Here is a 17,575-nt window from a genome sequence, read left to right as displayed (position 1 = left end):
GCTGGTCCACCTCACATGGACAGACTGGTTATTTTTGCTGAGACCAAGTAAACTAGTGCCAAGGCCAAACAGGAGTTTGAATTAAGGTACTTGAAGAGGGTCTTCTTTCCTTAGCCTTTAGCAGATGATCGAGTCAGTGTAAACTAAAGCTCCATTAGAGGAACAAGGAAGACCTGCCAAATGCTGCCAGAGCAGCTCACTCCAGGGTCCTTCTGACTTTTCAGACTTGTCCGCAGCGGATGTAATATTCTGTAGAGGAAGGGCCGGTTCCCTTTCTGTTCTTCAACACCGTCTCAGTATCAGACTAGCCTCTCTCAGCCTTCCCATTGTGGGTTTTATTTCCAGAGTGTCTTTTCCTACAGCCTCGTACCCCTAGGACTCCCTGGCTGGCAGTCAGCAAAATAAAGTGTGTATCACAAGAGAACAGGGCTGTATTGTTGCCTCAGCTTCCAGTGGAGCTACCTGTGACTTCAGCAGGTGTGACTCCTCTTAGGTGGTCCTTCTTACTCCTGGAAGATGAGGATGACTGAATGAAGACCATGCAGTCATACACAGGGGACCACAGAGAAGGAGCTTTATCAGGCTGATGAAGGCTCGTATCAATTCAAATGGATAAAATTAACGTTTAGCAGGTACTTGTCTTTTTCCCTGACAAGTCTTTTTCCAGAATTTTGGATGAATTTATAAAAATCTTATCACAAAATCACTTCATGTAATAGTTAGGGAGGGCTGTTAAGCTAGTGCTTCCACCTTCCGCCCGAAATCCTAGGTGTCAGGCATTTAAACCAATGCATTCCAACACAAAGATGCAACCGCAAGAAGTGAAACAAAATCAGGTGTCTGTCTCACACGGTTTATTTAACAATAGGTAATAAGAAATCAAATTTAACAGTCTATACAGTGATCCAAAGTTCATATTTATAAGTAATCAATTTTAATCGCATGATTTACAAGTTGAGGGTTTTTGCTTTCTATTTTCAAGTTTTACAGAAAGTGTGTGTGTGGGGGGGGGGGTTCGGGGCAGGGTGAGGAGGAAGAAAGCAAGCACAGAAGAAACCCCAGGGACATTCTGCGTGTTAAAATCATCCCACTGGAATCGTTTCTTACCCTCTTTTTAATTTTTTCCTTTGTTAGATGTAAAAATAACGAAAAAAATTCTTTCAAGAAACAGAACCACAATATATATAATACATCAATTTGGCAGCTGCCCCTGTATATTTTGAAAAAGTCATTTTTCTCTCTACATGTACAAATTACTTTAATACTTGAAGTTTTTACCATCAGACTTACGGAATAGAAAATTTTCTGGAGCACAAAAGTTGACTTGAGGGGAGCAAAGGGGTTTTTTTTTTTCTTTTTTTAAACATTTTTAAAAGAATGAACGTCTTTGCACCCAGAGAAAAAAAATTGGTATTTTAATATATATTTATATATATTTATATATATATAGAATGTAATTTTAAAGTAACATTAACCCCTTTTGTCCTCTGGTTTTAGAAATGTTCTTTTTTAACTCTTTCATAAAGTGAGGAAAATAGGGAAAAATGTCAACCATCTGCACCAGTAAATAATAACTATTAATATTACATATTTTCATTAATTTAAAAAAAATAATAAAACCTATTGGAGGTGCAAGGCAGGAGCGTGTGGTTGGCTTCACAGACCTCAGCCTCCTCCCAGTGCACACTTGAACCAAACACACAAGGGAAAAAAACAGGCTGGTGGTAACCAGCCATAACAAAAATATATTCTTTGTATTCTATCACCCCTCAGGTTCATCTCGCATGTTTGCTCGAAACCACAAACAGCTACTGCACAGTTCTTATGTGTTCCAAGGAAAATTGTCTCTTAGGCTAAGAAAGATTCAAAAAAATTGTTTGCAGTACAAAAAGTCTTAAGAGAAAATAATTTTTTTTTTTGCTCCCAAAATACTACAAGGTGTCTCTAGTGTATGTCTAGTGTACTCTGTGAGAGGTTTGAATTCAAGTCTGAGTTGTCGGTGCCAAGTCCCAGGTCCGTGGCGCTCGCACCATGGAGGTTTGCCATGCCTGGATTGCTAGCGAGCTGAGAGAGCATCGAATTCTGGTCCGGGCTGGCAAAATGCCCTTGTTCCATGGGGTTGCCCTGGGCAGCGACCAGTCCAGGATGTGGAGAACTGGTCTGTGGGGAGACGTGGTGTGGAGAAGGCTGAGGCTGCATCCGTGGGGAAGGGCTGGAATGGGGGGGCTGGGACTGCGGCCGCGGAGAAGGGACAGGCTGGGGAGATCGCACTTGATTGGAGAGAGACGGGATCTGCTGGCCTTGGAGGTGCGGGGACTGAGCCTGACTCGGGAGCATGTGCTGCTGGGGGCTCATGGGGTTGGGCTGGGCCGGCGAGCCCATCTGTTGCTGAAGGAGCCGCTGCTGGTAGGCCTGCAGACTGGCTCCCGCCTCTGCTCCCAGGGCCTGCGGGAGCTGGCCCATCTGTCCCATGTTCCCTTGCGGCATCTGCTGCATGTGGTGTTGCATTCGTGGCGGCGGCTGCTGCTGTGGGGCAGGGTAGCCCACGCCCTGCGGGGGCTGGAACTGGTTGTGGTTGGCCAGCCCCGGGCCCATCCCTGGCCCCGCTCCCTGCTGCTGCTGCTGCATCATCTGCTGTCGCCTCAAGATGTCTCGGAATTGCGAGGGCATGGTGCTGTGATTCATGTTCATCTGCTGAGCCTGCGGGCTCATCCCACCCATGGGTGGTGGGAGCTGTTGCTGCTGTGTGGGCTGCTGGGGCAAGCCAGCCCTCGGGACACCTGCCTGCATGGGGTTCAAGTTCTGCATGGCGGGGCTGGAGTGGACCCCCTGCTGACCTGGCATGGCGGGGGGCTGCAGGCCTGGCTGCCCGGGGAGTGGCTGCGGGTTGGAGTTGGCATACTTGGCAGCCCGCTGTTTGATGAACGCAGCCAATAGCTGGGGGTTGGCATGAAGGATACTGAGCACCTGTTGCTGCTGCATGGGGGAGCTGGGAGACCTGAGAGTCCGCAGGAGGTTCTGTAAGGCTTGTTGAGACACAGTGCCTGGCTTGAGAGGGCTCACACCTACCTGGCCCAGGCCCGTCTGGGGAGGCATGTTCAGGGGCTGCCCATGCTGTGACACCGACATCATGGCTGGCCGGGGCATCCCAGACTGCAGCTGCTGGGGCGGGGGCAGTCCTCCCTGGGCCCACGGGGGTTGCTGCTGCATGCCGGTGGGCCCCATCCCTGGCTCCAAATGCCCACCAGGCCCTCTGGCCATGGGGGGCGGGTTCATACCCATGGGGGCCATGGGAGTCATCTGCGGCATCTGGTGCTGGATTGGCCGCTGAAAGATTTGCACGTGGGCCATCTGGCGTTGCGTCTCGGCTGCCCTCTGAATCTGCATAGCCATTTCCACTGCTGCAGGTGGAGGTCCCGGAAGTGGGGGCTGAGCAGTCTGAGGCGGGGTCGGGGGGGTCACTTGGCCTGCTGCCTTGCCCTGGGACACCGGGCCAGCAGCTTGAGTCCTGGGCAAGTAGGGCGGCATGTTGTTGGGAGGTGTGGGCTGGGGCTGAGAGGGGGGCGGGGGCTGGGGTGTCTGCGGGGTGGTGGGCTGCTGGCCTGTCGGCGTGGTTGGGGTGGCAGGGGTCGGGGAGGGCAGGCCCTGCTGCTGCCCCACCACGCCAGTCCGCTGCATGCTGGCCATCCGCCGGCGCAGCATCTGGGCCTGCTGGAGCCGGTGCTGCAGCTGCTGCTGCCGGAGCTTCTGCTTGATGTTGAGACAGAAGGGCACGGGGCACTTGTTCTCCTGGCAGTGCTTGGCATGGTAGCAGCACAGGGCGATGAGCTGTTTGCAGATGGGGCAGCCGCCGTTGGTCTTGCGCTTGCAGCCCTTGGTGTGCTGCACCACCCGCTTCATCTTCTGGCAGGACGGCAGCGAGCAGTTGGCGTTGCGGCACTGGCAGGCGTGCACCAGCGACTGGATGCAGCGCTGGATGCTCAGGCGGCGGGAGTCTCCCGGGCTCTGCGTGGCGGCAGCCTGCTGGTTGTTGCTCTCGTCATCAAGCCCCAGCCCGAGCTTCTCCATCTTGTGGTCGTGGTTTTTAGTGTTGTAGCAGGTGATACACAAGTCATAATCCTGGGGAAAACAGGCGCAGGTCAACACTCCAAGATTCAAGCCATTCAAAAGCATTTACATATCCTGCTTGGGCTGAAAAGCCCCATTTTAGAGAAAGCTTCTTTAGCCCAACCATTCAAATCTCACACCAGGCCCCACCTGGCCTGTTCTGGTCCTCACACTGGCCCCGGAGGCTGCCCTCAGGCCAGCACCACCTCTGAACCGCCTCTCAGGTACCTGGAATCCCCCAGCCCTCCCCGCCAAGGGACCCACCTCACACACGGTGCAATGCCAGCGAGTCTCCACGTGGTGCTTGCACTCGTTGCAGGTGTAGACAAAGCGGTCCTGGCTCTGGGTGTGCAGCTCAACCAGCATGCACATGGTGGACCACTGGGCTCTTCGCAGTGACGAGAACTCCAGGTGCTTGTCCCTTGCGAGGGTGAGAAAGGCATCCCGCCCATCCATCAGGTCACAGGGGATGAGGGGGTCGGGGTCAACAATGGGAGGCAGGGAGTTGGCGGCAGGGCCAGCGATGAGACGGATCACAAAGAAGACCTGCAACACAGACAGTCCCCTCTGGACTCTGGAACTGAACACTGCAGGCAGCTGGCCAGGCTCTGCACCCGGGGGCCGGGAGGCCTGGCTTCCTTCTGTGGCCACCCTGCAAGGCTACACGACACAGCCCGCGTTCTCCTGCTTCACGCATTTGTTCTCTTTTTTGAAACTGACTACAGTGGGCCTAAAACATCTGCATCTTACGTCTTCTATCTCATTCAGTTAATTCTTCAAAAGAATGGTCAAACACAGGGCCATACAGGGGACATTCTACTTCAACGAGGTCAACTTTTAAGATGCAATCCATGGTTTAACCTGACTCTAATTATAAGGAAATAAATCAGAAAAACCCAAACGGATAGGTATTCTACAAAGCAATTGGCCTGGAGTCTTCACAAAATGCCTATGTCATTAAAGAAAATAAAGCCAGGAACTGAGACATGGCAACTCAACATGCAGCAGAGGAGCAGATGGGAGGTGGTGGCAGGGGAGAGGTTTCCTGAGTGTGAAGTCACAGCACGCTTATGCAGAGCGTGTCCTCTGTCTTAGAAGGAGCTTACTGAAATAAAATGTAGTAGAACGTTAACTGATGAATCTAGCTGAAAGCAACAGGAGGGCTTCTTCTGTAGAACTTTCCTGTAAGTTTGGAAGGAAAAAAAATTGGTAGGGGTGGGAAGAATAAAAAAGCAAACTCTTTTTCCTTGCTACAGAAACAAAAAATTTTTGTTTAAAAACACAACACAACCACTGATTCCCATAACCACTGGTTTAAAGGCTGCAAGAAGAAGCTGCTATTTCTGTAATAATAAAATGTAAAAGGGAACCTTCAAGAGATCAAGAACTTGTAACTGCTGTATTGCCCACTATAACCTGTCCATTTTTTTGAGGCTGAAAATCTATGCAAACTGGCAATAATATTTGTTATATATCTGGGCAGCAATGTTGGCATAGAACAAGAGTCTAGAAAAAGAACACAGTGACTTTCTTGGTGGTCCAGTGGTTAACACTGCCCTGCCACTGCAAGGGCATGGGTTCGGCCCCAGGTGGGGGTGGGGGACGGGACATGGGACTAAGATTGCACAAGCCACGAACAACACAGGACAAGAGCATCCACACTAAGTAAAGACGTTCAAAGCCAGAGTTAAAAGCTCAAGGGGGGACTGTGATACTGGGTTTGCTACTGTGGCTCAAAGCAAGCACTCACAGAGTAAGGAGGAGTGTCCTGAAAATGTGATCACACACAGGGAAGTACTGTATCTAACAAGTGGGGGCAGATCAAACCATCTGGTGACTCCCTAGGAAACCTTCACTATGGCCAACCTCCAATAACAGCCATCGTGACTGACTGCTGAATGTCACCCTAGAGCTAAAACAATACCTAAATTTAATAAAATGATTACATTAGATTCTAACTCCTAACAGGAGACTACTACCCACATATTCTTCAGATGATGTATCTACAACTGAAGTCATACCTATTACAACATACTCTAAGGGCCTTTCCCAGTCGCTGTTATGACAGAGTTCCACACCTAAAATCAAACCATCAGTTCCCTCTCCACATTAATAGCCTCTTCCTGTAAGAACCTGATGTCTGAACAGGGAGATAAACAGATGTTTAAACAAACCAACATGACCCTTCAAAACGCCTCATCTTACCAACAATAATGTTGAAGGGGAAAAACCCCAACATACTCAGTTCTATTCCCAAACAACAAATAACCAATAATGAAATAATTCCAAGTTTTAACTTTGCTGTGAAGGCATTCATGAATGCATATATCAAAGTTTAACTTTTCTTCAATCCTCTCCATTCGCCAATTCCCTTTCAGTAAGGCAAAACATTCATTAGTTTCGCCAAAGTTCCATTAGAAACTTGAATGGCCAAATAGAGTTCTAAGGGGCTTTGGTATAAAGAAAGAGCACAAAGATACCCAAAAGATATCCAACAAGCCCATCTTCTGAACAATGGACAGAAACACAAACATAAAATGGTTACAAACAATAGGGTCAGACAAACTGCTTACACTTCTCCCAACACCATATAGCTTTGTAACAGCTACAGATCTAAGTAAGACACCTTACCATTTCATGTTCTCACTACCCTCTTTTTGCTTTCTTCTCCCTCAAATGATTTTCCTTTTTTTTTCTAAGGGAAAGTGAAGTCGCTCAGTCGTGTCCAACTCTTTGCGACCCCATGGACTGTAGTCTACCAGGCTCCTCCGTCCATGGGATTTTCCGGGCAAAGGTACCGGAGTGGGTTGCCATTTCCTTCTCCAGTATGATTTTCTTCCTTCTGAGTTTCAAACGATCTGGTGCTCACATCATAAATACCAACTATGGTGGGCAGTTCTGGAGGACCCTGGCCTTGGTTTTCCTACTCTGGGGGCTGTTCTTTTACCTCTTTGTGCTTCTCCATGGTGGCATACAACTTCTGTGAGAGGTCGTTGGATACGTTGGGCATGCCTGGCTTCTTCTTATTGCCCCGACTCAGGCTGCTCTTGTTTTTGCTAGTTTTCTTGTTGTTTTTCTTTTTAGCGTTTTTGCTGTCTCCCTTTGTCACCTGCAGGTTAGCATGAGAGAACAAGAAACGTTAGTAACTCTTTGTTAAGAGACTGTTTACAAGTTTAGAACAGTTATTTGTTAATAACTGTTACGAACAAGTTTCTGATGGAGCAATAGATCATAACCTTCTAACAGCTGCTCTCTCTTCATTGCTCCTTTCTTTTTAAAGCTGTAAACTAAGGTTTACTAATGTTTTTGCATTAATTCTCTCCCACTGAAAAATCTCTCTGCTGATCTCTCTTCATTAGACAACAGCAGCCTTAGCTCTTTGGCCAGCAGAAGCTGCGGACCAGGAGACACCTCAGGTGGAGCCAGGCCAAACCAAATCCGAGGATGGAGAGGAGCGAGCGGCAGGTAGTGAAGTGTGCGTGGGAGTAGGGAGCCAAAGGCCCTGGCTCTATTTCCTTCGACTCACTTTCTAAAATTTCATGGACTTACTATTAAAAAAAAAAACAACCTTGAAAAACATTAAATCAAGGAGTCTAAACTGCAGGCTGTAAAGAATTCTTAGACTAAGGGTGATTTCAGGAGTTCAGACTCAGCAAGGGCAACCGACACATACTGCAGGGAAATAAATGACAAGGAAACCTTGTCATTTGACCTTGTCAGATGACCTGCTATAAGGCAGCTTCTGTAGGGGGGACTGGTAAATTCTGGCCCAGATTTGTTTTTTGTACGGCTAAGAATGATGGTTTTTACACTTAAACAGTTGTTTAAAGAAGAAAAAAAGAACGTGCTGGAGACAATATATGGCCTGCAAGGCCTGAAACATTCATAATTCAGACTTTTGCAGAAACAGTTTATCAATGTCATGTTCTAGACAGGTAATGTTCTGTTCTCCAGGGTTTCCATTATTAGAAATCCAGGATTCCATTTAAAAATGAGGTCTGGTGCAAAAAGGGCTTAAAATCTCTAAGCTAGAACCACAGTAACTTATCTACACCAATATTCCGCGCCTGCCCGATTCAGAGAGCTAGAGCTTCAGGGGCCGCTGGAAGCCTCAGCTCACGTCCGGGTCACATGAGCGGAGGCAGAGGTGGGAAAGGGAAACGCAGAGCGCTCACATCTGTGCTCTCGCTGCTGGTGTTCTCCTCCCGCTTCCGCTCCTCCTCCTCCTGCTCCAGTTCCTTAATGCTCTCTTCCAGGACATTGGGCCAGAAATCTCCCTCAAAGTAAGGCAATTCCTTCGCGCTTGTCAATCGATCTTCAGTAGCTTGTTTTAAAATATCCTGTGAAAATATCCAAAAACAAATAGCAATATCTATTTTTTTGGGGAAAAAAAAAAAAGGCATTTATTATATAGCATCAGAGTCACAGCTAACGGACACAACAAGTGCAAAGAACCAGATGTGTCTTCTGGAAGACAGCAGGGATTTTGTGCCCAAGTCTGGTGCCTGGGGAGACAGCGTCACCAACAGGGAAAGGTCTGGTCTGAAGTCAGTATTTCTGGCTTCCTCTTTCCTCTTCCCGTGAGGATGGGGAGATTATCTGCCTTTATGTAACCAAGTGACAAATGCCTCTGTCAGGAACAAAGGCAGAGGCAGCAGCATTCACACCCATCCCTCCAACACTTCTGAGACAGAATGCAGTGTGATGGGAGGCACGCTGGCCTTGCAAAAATCCTAGAAATGCATTTTCTACTGAGAAATATGTTCAGAAAAATCCCAGTTACAGATACTGGAAACCATATAGCCAAGAACGATTTTCCGGGCTGCTTATTAGGACAATGCCAGTTCATGTTTTCCTCCCCATGAGTAAAAACAGGTGAGACATTTAATAGTTCAAGTTTCTTATTATGAGACACCCTACAGTCACAAACGGTTGTCAAATGTTTTGCCAAGTCTACTTCATCTTAAATTACATGGAAGAGTGAGAAGAAACACAAGATTTTTGTTAAGGTAGTAAAACAAGCCAAATACAGAGCAGCAGGACTAGTCAAGCCACGGTGCTGTCATCCCTCGTCCTGACCTTATAATCATGGACAATTCGCTCGGACACAGCTTTGTCGAGCATCTTTTTGTACCACTCCTGCAGTCGCTTGGGCTTGGGTATCTTCTGGTCAGGGGGGTGGCAATGGAAGATGTAGTCATCTCCTTCACTTGGCGGACACGCCCAAATATGCCCTGTTGTGTATCTAACAACACAGACAAAAGGAACATTGAAGAGAAAGATCATCCATTCTAGAAAAAATGCTCCACTTTAAACCACAGAGCAATCAGCACAGAAACTAACAATTCCCCAAGATAACATGAAGTGTGTGATCTATGCCAGAACTAGGCATGACCCTGGATCAAAAAAATCCTCAATTTGTATTTAAAGACCAAACAAAAGCTACAATGCAAAGGAAAAGTCAATCCATGTCAACAAGAGAGTTTAATGAAATGCAAAATATCAGGAGGAATAACCTGCAAGGTGAGGTGCTAAACATTCTCAAGCACATATATACCTTGAAGGTAAGGAACCCGTACGAAGGTTTTGATACTCAGAGGTGTGAAAGGACCAAGTGTAGTTTAAAGTTCTGGCTCTTCAAATCAAACTGTATCAAACAGCTTAATTGAACAAAATAAAGTAATTTGGGATGGGTGCAACTAGCATCACAATATCCATTTCTTTCCCATGGCAAAGCCAACAATTTCAAAGGGTCTCTAAATTATAGTTCTGCCAGATGAAAACCAAAGTGGAGGAGAAAAAACCAAAAAGTTACATATTTGCACATACTGTATCTCACCAAAATACCACAGTGGTGATCAGTTTAAAACTAATCAGCTTAAACAAGTTGTTTTTAAAACTAGCATTTGTTTTTATGCTTACCCTAATTTCTTGACATATTCCAAATATCCAATTAGGATTTCATGATAGACTGCAGTCCTCAAGCATTTAGGACGGAAGAAGTGAACACTATCGAGGTATGATATGTATACTCTCCTGTATCAAACGAGGAGAAAGAAGCCAGGTCAAGTTGCATAATGAGTTTCTAATGATGTGGCTAAACACATCTCTCTTCTCTGTGCCCTTTGCTCACCTTGTCATTTTTAATGCTTATCACACAATATTACGTTTATTTAGGTAAATGACTAGATCATGAGCTCATCAGGGGAGTTTTGTGGGTCTGTGGCTCTATTACTATCTCAGCACCTAGCAGGGCCTGAGACACAGCATAATTAGTCACTACTGAGCGATCCAAATACATTCTGGCAGACTCTTACTCTGGCCTTTATACTACGTGGAAAATTCTACACCATACTCTCCTTCATTTGTGTGACATTCTTTTACATCTCAAGAAGGTACTCAGCCTAGATTTAAGTACATTTTCTGAAAAGTCATATTTTAAGCTGCCATTCATATCTCTTTCCCTGTTATTATGAACATGAAAGAGCAGTATTTTCTATTTTTTTTTGTTTCACTTCTACACTACACACTTGAGAACTTACATTTCCAAAAGAAGCACATCAAACATTTTCTTATCCACTATGCTTGTTCACCTGACTGTAATTTCAAACTTCCACGCAAATTAGAAAGTAGCCACAGTAAAGTCCTACCTCTGGTTGGGCGGAGGGCAGTCAGAGCCATACTCTTGAACATGCATACCAAAGAAGCACAAGTCAACACCATCGATTTCTTCGAAGGCAAAGAGGGCTTTGGTTCGATATGGAAAGGATTCTGCCATCTCTCCACTATCTACAAATCTATACAATTCATAGTGGAGGGAAGAAGTACAACATTTCATTCAGATGAGAATCATCAACAGTAACTATGTGTGAGCAACTGTGGATCCACAGATAAGAAAGGGGGAAACTACTACATACCTTGCTTTCATGCCTGGTTTGACTTCCACAGTTTTGTCAGAAGCATGAACTACTCGAACAGTGACCTCTCCTGACTCAGGGTGATTTTGTCGCCTCAGAAACTCATTCACACGATTCTCCAGAAATGTCCCAAGCCTGGTAGATGGCAGTCCTAGGATTTACAAGTGCCAAGTTCAGGAGTAGCCAAGGTGCACATTTATTACTACCACTCAAATTTCAATACCGTATCTCACTTCTGCTTTTCCAGCACTAGCAAGATCATCACTGACTCAATGGCCATCAATGTGAGCAGACCCTGGAGATGATGGAGTACAGGGGAGCCTGGCATGCTGCAGCCCAAGGGGTCGCAAAGAGACGGACTCACCTTAGCGACTAAACAACACAGAACAGCAGAACCTGCACAGGCATCTATCTCCAGAACTAAAGCTACTGCCACCCACCACGTGAAAAGATCACATAGGGCTAAATGCAGCCCCTCCACAAAACTGAGGGAATCACTCACGGGATGGCAATGCTGGCCTCTGTCAGGAAATGTGTTGGAACAAGAAAAATACATCTGTGCTTTTTTACACATTATTAGGTGTAAGTAACTTCACACCAAAAAGGATACTACAGTTCAACTTCAAGTACATCATGGAAAAATTATTTGTTGTTTAGTTTGGTTAAATATTTTAAATAATGTTGAAACAAAATAATTCATTCTGGATGTTAATTTTTAACGATGTTTCAAGCAAAGTTTTCCCATAAGTTACCTGTAAGAAAGGAACTTACTTTTAGCAGAAAATTTATTTTCTTTTCTAGTTCGTGCAGTCTTCTTTAAACAACCATCACAGACAAATCTAAAATGTAAACCAAGACTTTGTTTAACAACTTAGAGGAGTATTTCAAATAATGCACTCTACAGAATCTATCTTATGTATGCGTAAGGTTGAAAATAAACAACCTGGGAGAAATACAACCAATATACAAAGAGCTTTCAGAAAACATTAAGAGAAAAAAGATAAATAGATAAAAGATACAAAGAGCATATAAACTAGCTTACATGTGCAAAGATGGTGAAGATCACAGATGAAAGCAGAAATTTTATTTTTTAGTCAATCACATTAGCGAAAGTGTATATGTTACCAGTGGGAATATAAAAAGGGACATTTTGAAAGCAGCATGAATAGATTTTATATGTACATTCTCTTTGTTCCTGAAATTACATAAGGATGTGTGCATAAGTAGAATTTTGAGAAAAACTGGACACCACATAAGTACTCATCAACCAGCTGGCTAACCTTCAGTTGCAAGGATCACTGCAAGTCTCATGATCCTTGCCTACTCTGTAATTAAGAAGAGAAACCTATCAAAAGACAAGCTTATCTACTACAATTTTCCTTAGTGTTTTTTTTTCTGGAAATTTTGTTATTTAGCCTCCTTTTCCCCCATGAACTCTAAACTATCAAGTTAGTCCAGCAAAAAAGCAGAGGAGAGAGTAGAGCTCCCATCTTGATGAGAGTCACTTAATGCACAGACATCCCCTCCCCAACCTTTCCCTTGAACAGAGCTGGGAGCAGCCTCATTCCTCGAGAGAGAGAGGTAGCCGTGGCAATAAACACTTGGCAGTGTCACAATGGACAAAAATCCACTTATTTCCATGAAAGGCACTGATGATATGCAGCCTGAGTAGATATGTGGAGAATACTCAAGAAACAAAACATGAGGCCCAAGCGTATCTAGTTCACTGAAGTCTGTATCTCATCATTTTCATGCATCTCTGCCTTTCAGTGGGGAACACCCGTGTTACCTGTTATCCAACTGCCCAAAAGACTTTAAATAATTCAAGTCTAACCAGGGCCACCATTCAGTATACAATCTCACTGTAATGGTCTCTCAGAGGCAGAAACAAAGTCATCGTTTTGGTGTTCTCCATTACTGATATCATCTAGTCTGTCCTCTGCGATATTAGCAACCCTCAACATCTCTCAAGTTTAGCTGACACAACTGACACTTTCAGGGCTTTCCTGTGGCTCGGTCAGTAAAGGGTCTGCCTGCAATGTGGGAGAGCCGTGTGCTATCCCTGGGTTGGGAAGATATTCTGGAGAAGGAAATGGCAACCCACTCCAGTATCCTTGCCTGGAAAATCCCATGGACATGGGAGCCTAGTGGGCTACAGTCCATGGGGTCACAGAGTTGGACATGACCGAGTGATTAACACTTAGTTGTGCCTAACATTTCCTTTCTAGTTTCTTGGTGCTACAGATTTCCTGTTACCTCTATTGATAAATCCTCTGTATTTACTTTTGATGCACAATAACCACCAAAGAATTTAGAAACAGTGAACCAGCAGGGCGAAGTGTCTCTACATGGACTAACACACTGTAGTAAGAGAAGGCCTGTTCTGGATTCCAGGTTGATTACTGTTCCAAAACTGAATTTTAATGACCTTTTCCCAATCCAGAGAATAATTCTAAGAGGCAGTAATTTTGACAATAAAATACAATCATTGCAAAGATGACAAAAACTTGCTGAAGTCTGGGGAAAATACTGATGCCTCACCCCGATGGCCAGATGATCTCATGATGAAGGACACAGATCTGATGCATCTTTCTCCCACACTCGGTACACTCAACAAACCTGCAAAGGCAAAACGTCGAGTTAAATCCAAAACTTGAACCAAATCAAAAGTGCCGGTATTTCTCGTTTTCTGACAATTCAAAAGATGGCCAAGATCATGTCCAAAGAATTGAAGTAACAGTGTTTAAAAGCTCTTTAGTGTAACAGGTACAGCGAATCTCAAACGCAGTTAAATTCAGTCATTTTATGGAGTAAAAAGTGATAGAAAAGATGACTGCTGTTTAAACCTCCGAGTCTGACACCATCCTGTCCATTCCAGGAATGTCTAGTACCAGTACACTTCTGTACCTCTGAAAGGTGTCACAATAAAGGAGGTGATTATGAAACGGTTGGAAAACACACAGGACAAGGCTGGAATAACGGCACTGAGCAGAAACAGCCTGGTGCCTCACATGAGCACCAAAACACTAGGGAGGGTTAGTGAAACGCAAATGTAAACCATAGCCTCGATTTTTCACATTTCTACCTTGTCTCCTAGATGTAGGCTACAGACTTAGCCCAAGAATAATAGCATCACCACACCGGCTGCACAAACCAAAAGAATGAAAGGAAGACGGAAAATGAAAGTGTGCTACTCAAGGGGAACTACTTACAGTTCAGGGTCCAGAGTGTCATTTTTTCTCTTTGAAAATTGTTCTTTATTTATTGTACTAAGGAAAGAAGAGGATACAATAAGAAAAAGCAACCCAGGAAGATTAGCAAGTTGACTACTGTTCTAATAACCAAATGATAAAAACCCCCACCCTGTAAGATTATTTAAACCTAAGACTATATCAAGGATATAGCTGGTACATTCTTAGCTCCCGCAAAACGCACGTGTAAATGCCTATGTTTTGGGAAATGACTTTATAGTACCTCTGTTCCCACTGACAGGAGAACCCAGTAAGATCTAAAAGCATGAATTAGTACTTTTTTATCTTCCTTTTAAAATCTTGCCTACTACTCTTAGTGTTAGGTATTTATGCCTTTGACTAGTTTACTGTTTCTAGACAGCTCAGTCTAGCAGTATGAAAGACAGTGTGTACAGAGGGAGCTAAACCACTATTAAAAAAAAACAACAGCATTTTTTAGGACAGTCCAGTCAAGCAACTTTTTATATTAATAAAAAATTTTAGCATTAAGAATACATAGTTCAGGTTACTGACAGGATTAGTGGAAAAAAAGGGGGGAGGTTCATTAAAAAATTTTCACATGGCCTTCTATCCTGAAATCTAGCCTCCTACTCTGCTCATAGTCTCACAAACACAGGAGGCCACCTACAACAAACTTTTGACTACTGTGATTCTTCCTCATAAAAATGGAGCAATTTCCCCATTGAAACTGTTTTCTCCTAGTTACAGGCTCCAGATTCATTGCTACGTGCCCTAAGGTATTGCTATCCGAAGTGTGTTTGGAAGACTATCAGCCTGGATGGACCTGGGAACTTGTCAGTAACGCACACTCTCAGGCTCACTGCCAACTGTAGAACTGCAAGAGGGGTTCCTACACACTTCAAAGTCCTAAGGCACAGAACTTGTGGTAACGGTGCCTCCCTTTTTTCAGGGAAACCGACCTAGACCTGACTTCCCTGGTTAGCCAAGGGTTAGAAAATCTCAAGGCTCAAGGGGACCGGTACCAGTACCTGAGCCCACCATTTTATATGTCAGTGGTGACTGAAGGAAAAGGACAACTTCAGAATCCAATTCGAAGACACCAAGCTTTTCTCAGAAGCCCTGTTTTTACTAGTAACATAACAATTCTGAATCGCTATGGGAAATGTTCTGAATTGTTTGTTTATTGTAGGTTAAATCGGAAGAGAAGCTGAAGAATATTTAAAGGATACCAAATAGTTCTTTCTTCCTAAAAGAGTTAAAATTTGACAGTCTGAATCTTATAGAGATTAGAGGCAGTTTAGGCAATGTTTAAAAAATTTTCTTGGCATTTACCGAACTACAAGAGCTTGTGGAATGCAGAAGTCCAACCAAGTCTCTTTATAATAAGTCATTCTCACAACCTCCTAAATCCCTAATGATATTATGATACACATGATTCTAAGGATTTTGGTATTGTTAACTTCTATGAGAAGGCTGTATGGTGGTTATTTGTTCAATTCTCCTCAAACTCAAAACAATTAATGATGAAGTTACCTTGCACTCCACACTTTCACTTTTTGGGAGAAGCTATTTCCTTATAGAAGGAATCTATGACCATCCAGTACTGTTGTACCCCCCTGAATCAGTACCGAGAGAACTTCTGCTATGATCAAAATGTTCTCCATCTATGCTGACCAAAATGGCAGCCACGAGCCACAAATGTCTACTGAGCAACTGAAATTAGAAATTTTAAATCTTATTTAATTTGTATTTAAATAGCTACCTGTGGCCATACCATCCTGGACAACAAAATCTAAGACCACTTAGAAGCCTGAGCACGATCATCTGACAACAAACTGAAACGAGAGTACTTTCTAAAATAATAGCTACTTACGTTTGAGGTTGGGAAGGGTCATCCCCCAAAGAAACGCTCTCCCCTTGGATTTCATTGAAACACTTCTCACAGAAATGATACCTGTCGGCAAGAAGGCCATACTGGGGTGAACTGTTCCGTTCACACAACACAGCCCAAGCCAAGCAACGAAGCCACCAATCACAGCAGGCCAAGGAGGGGGACGGGAGCAGAGAGCAGGTCATCAACGGCGACAAGGACATTCAATGATGCAGATTTATGGGCACCACAGTTTGGGTTTTGGTTTTTGCAATCAAAGCCAAGTGCAGACAACGACAAGCATGAGGAGAAAAAAAAAAACACAAAACAAACGAAGAAATGAGGGATTGCAGGGCAACAAAAAACATAAAAGCAAGACAAGACAACACAAAGCAGAAAGCCAAGGCAAAGCACAGATTAGCATTAAATCTCTCAATGAGATCACAAGTAGCAAATGATCACAGCAAATAAACAAGTCTCACACAGACCTATACCCTTTCATTTGAGTAGTTAATGCTACTTGATGCAAATAATCAAAGATAGGATAGTCAAAAATCCACAATGAACATAGTACTAGGAAATAATCATCTAGAAACAATTTTGGTCTGAAAAAAACAAAAAACACCACTTTCTCTTTGATCCCAAGGAAACCACAATGTACAATAAAAAGTCTGCACAAGCAGTTAAATACTGATTGTAGCCACCTAGCTTGAGAGGTAAATTAAAGGCAGTGGTATGTGCAGACACGCGATTACATATTCCTTGGTACAAAGACTACAAGCGCTGTAGACTGGTGTTTAAAATCCAAAAATGGTATATAAATGCCAAGATTATAGCATGAGACTATAGCATGCCAGCTGTCCCTTGCTTTTTTTAAACACAAGGTACTAACAACTTGAGACCCATTTTTCCCTAGGTTTTCGTGAGTAAAAAACTGTGGATTCTTACAACTACAAAGCATTAGGAGAATGCACCTAACTTTTTGTAAATAAAACAAAAAGTTTAAGTGACTTTTTCAAAGCCAGAAATACAGCTGTAGTGCACAAGTTCAATAAAAAGCCACCACCATGGGGCTGCTTTATCAAAGTACTGACTGTCCAGCCATGCTCTTACACTGTCTTAGAGCCCCAAGTCAGCACCCTATGCCAGGCACACTGCTGACTGATTTCACAAAATAAGAGACAAATCATGATTAATGAATGCACTCTGTATGATCACGGTCCGTCCTTTAGCAGGAGAAAAGAAGGCAGAAGTGTCTAACCTACTAAAAGCATAACCATCCACTGTCATGTGCATCCTGTAAGGAACAGTCCAGTACTGAGCTGTTTTTGGAGGTGTTCCTTTTGATGTACTTAACAGAGAAAAAAGCAAGTACCCTGGGATCCTCTGATTTCATATGCTCCAAGAAAAACTGAGGAATCCATTGCACACAAAAAGGGAATTATTTCTTAAAAAGATACAGCTGGCTA

The 17,575-nt window shown here is 44.1% G+C and overlaps 1 protein-coding gene across 1 annotated transcript in view; it reads right to left on the bottom strand.

Annotated features, from left to right (window-relative positions):
* Window positions 1–858: 858 nt before the first annotated feature.
* The window catches only part of EP300 (E1A binding protein p300), a 65,571-nt gene continuing 48,854 nt past the window's right edge, over window positions 859–17,575 (bottom strand). The window contains exons 20-31 of the mRNA XM_052639740.1: window positions 16,110–16,190; window positions 14,237–14,293; window positions 13,566–13,643; window positions 11,796–11,863; window positions 11,025–11,175; window positions 10,758–10,904; window positions 10,030–10,143; window positions 9,187–9,352; window positions 8,283–8,447; window positions 7,055–7,216; window positions 4,372–4,653; window positions 859–4,119 (exon numbers count right to left, since the gene is read on the bottom strand). Of these exons, the coding sequence (XP_052495700.1) occupies window positions 1,945–4,119; window positions 4,372–4,653; window positions 7,055–7,216; window positions 8,283–8,447; window positions 9,187–9,352; window positions 10,030–10,143; window positions 10,758–10,904; window positions 11,025–11,175; window positions 11,796–11,863; window positions 13,566–13,643; window positions 14,237–14,293; window positions 16,110–16,190 (3,646 nt within the window). The 3' untranslated portion in view covers window positions 859–1,944. The remainder of the gene's footprint in view (window positions 4,120–4,371; window positions 4,654–7,054; window positions 7,217–8,282; window positions 8,448–9,186; window positions 9,353–10,029; window positions 10,144–10,757; window positions 10,905–11,024; window positions 11,176–11,795; window positions 11,864–13,565; window positions 13,644–14,236; window positions 14,294–16,109; window positions 16,191–17,575) is intronic.

Source organism: Budorcas taxicolor, chromosome 5, assembly GCF_023091745.1.
Source record: "Budorcas taxicolor isolate Tak-1 chromosome 5, Takin1.1, whole genome shotgun sequence".
NCBI classification, from domain to species: Eukaryota; Metazoa; Chordata; class Mammalia; order Artiodactyla; family Bovidae; genus Budorcas; species Budorcas taxicolor.
The sequence above is the reverse complement of the archived record's forward strand: the minus strand, read 5'-3'. Positions and strand labels throughout refer to the sequence as shown.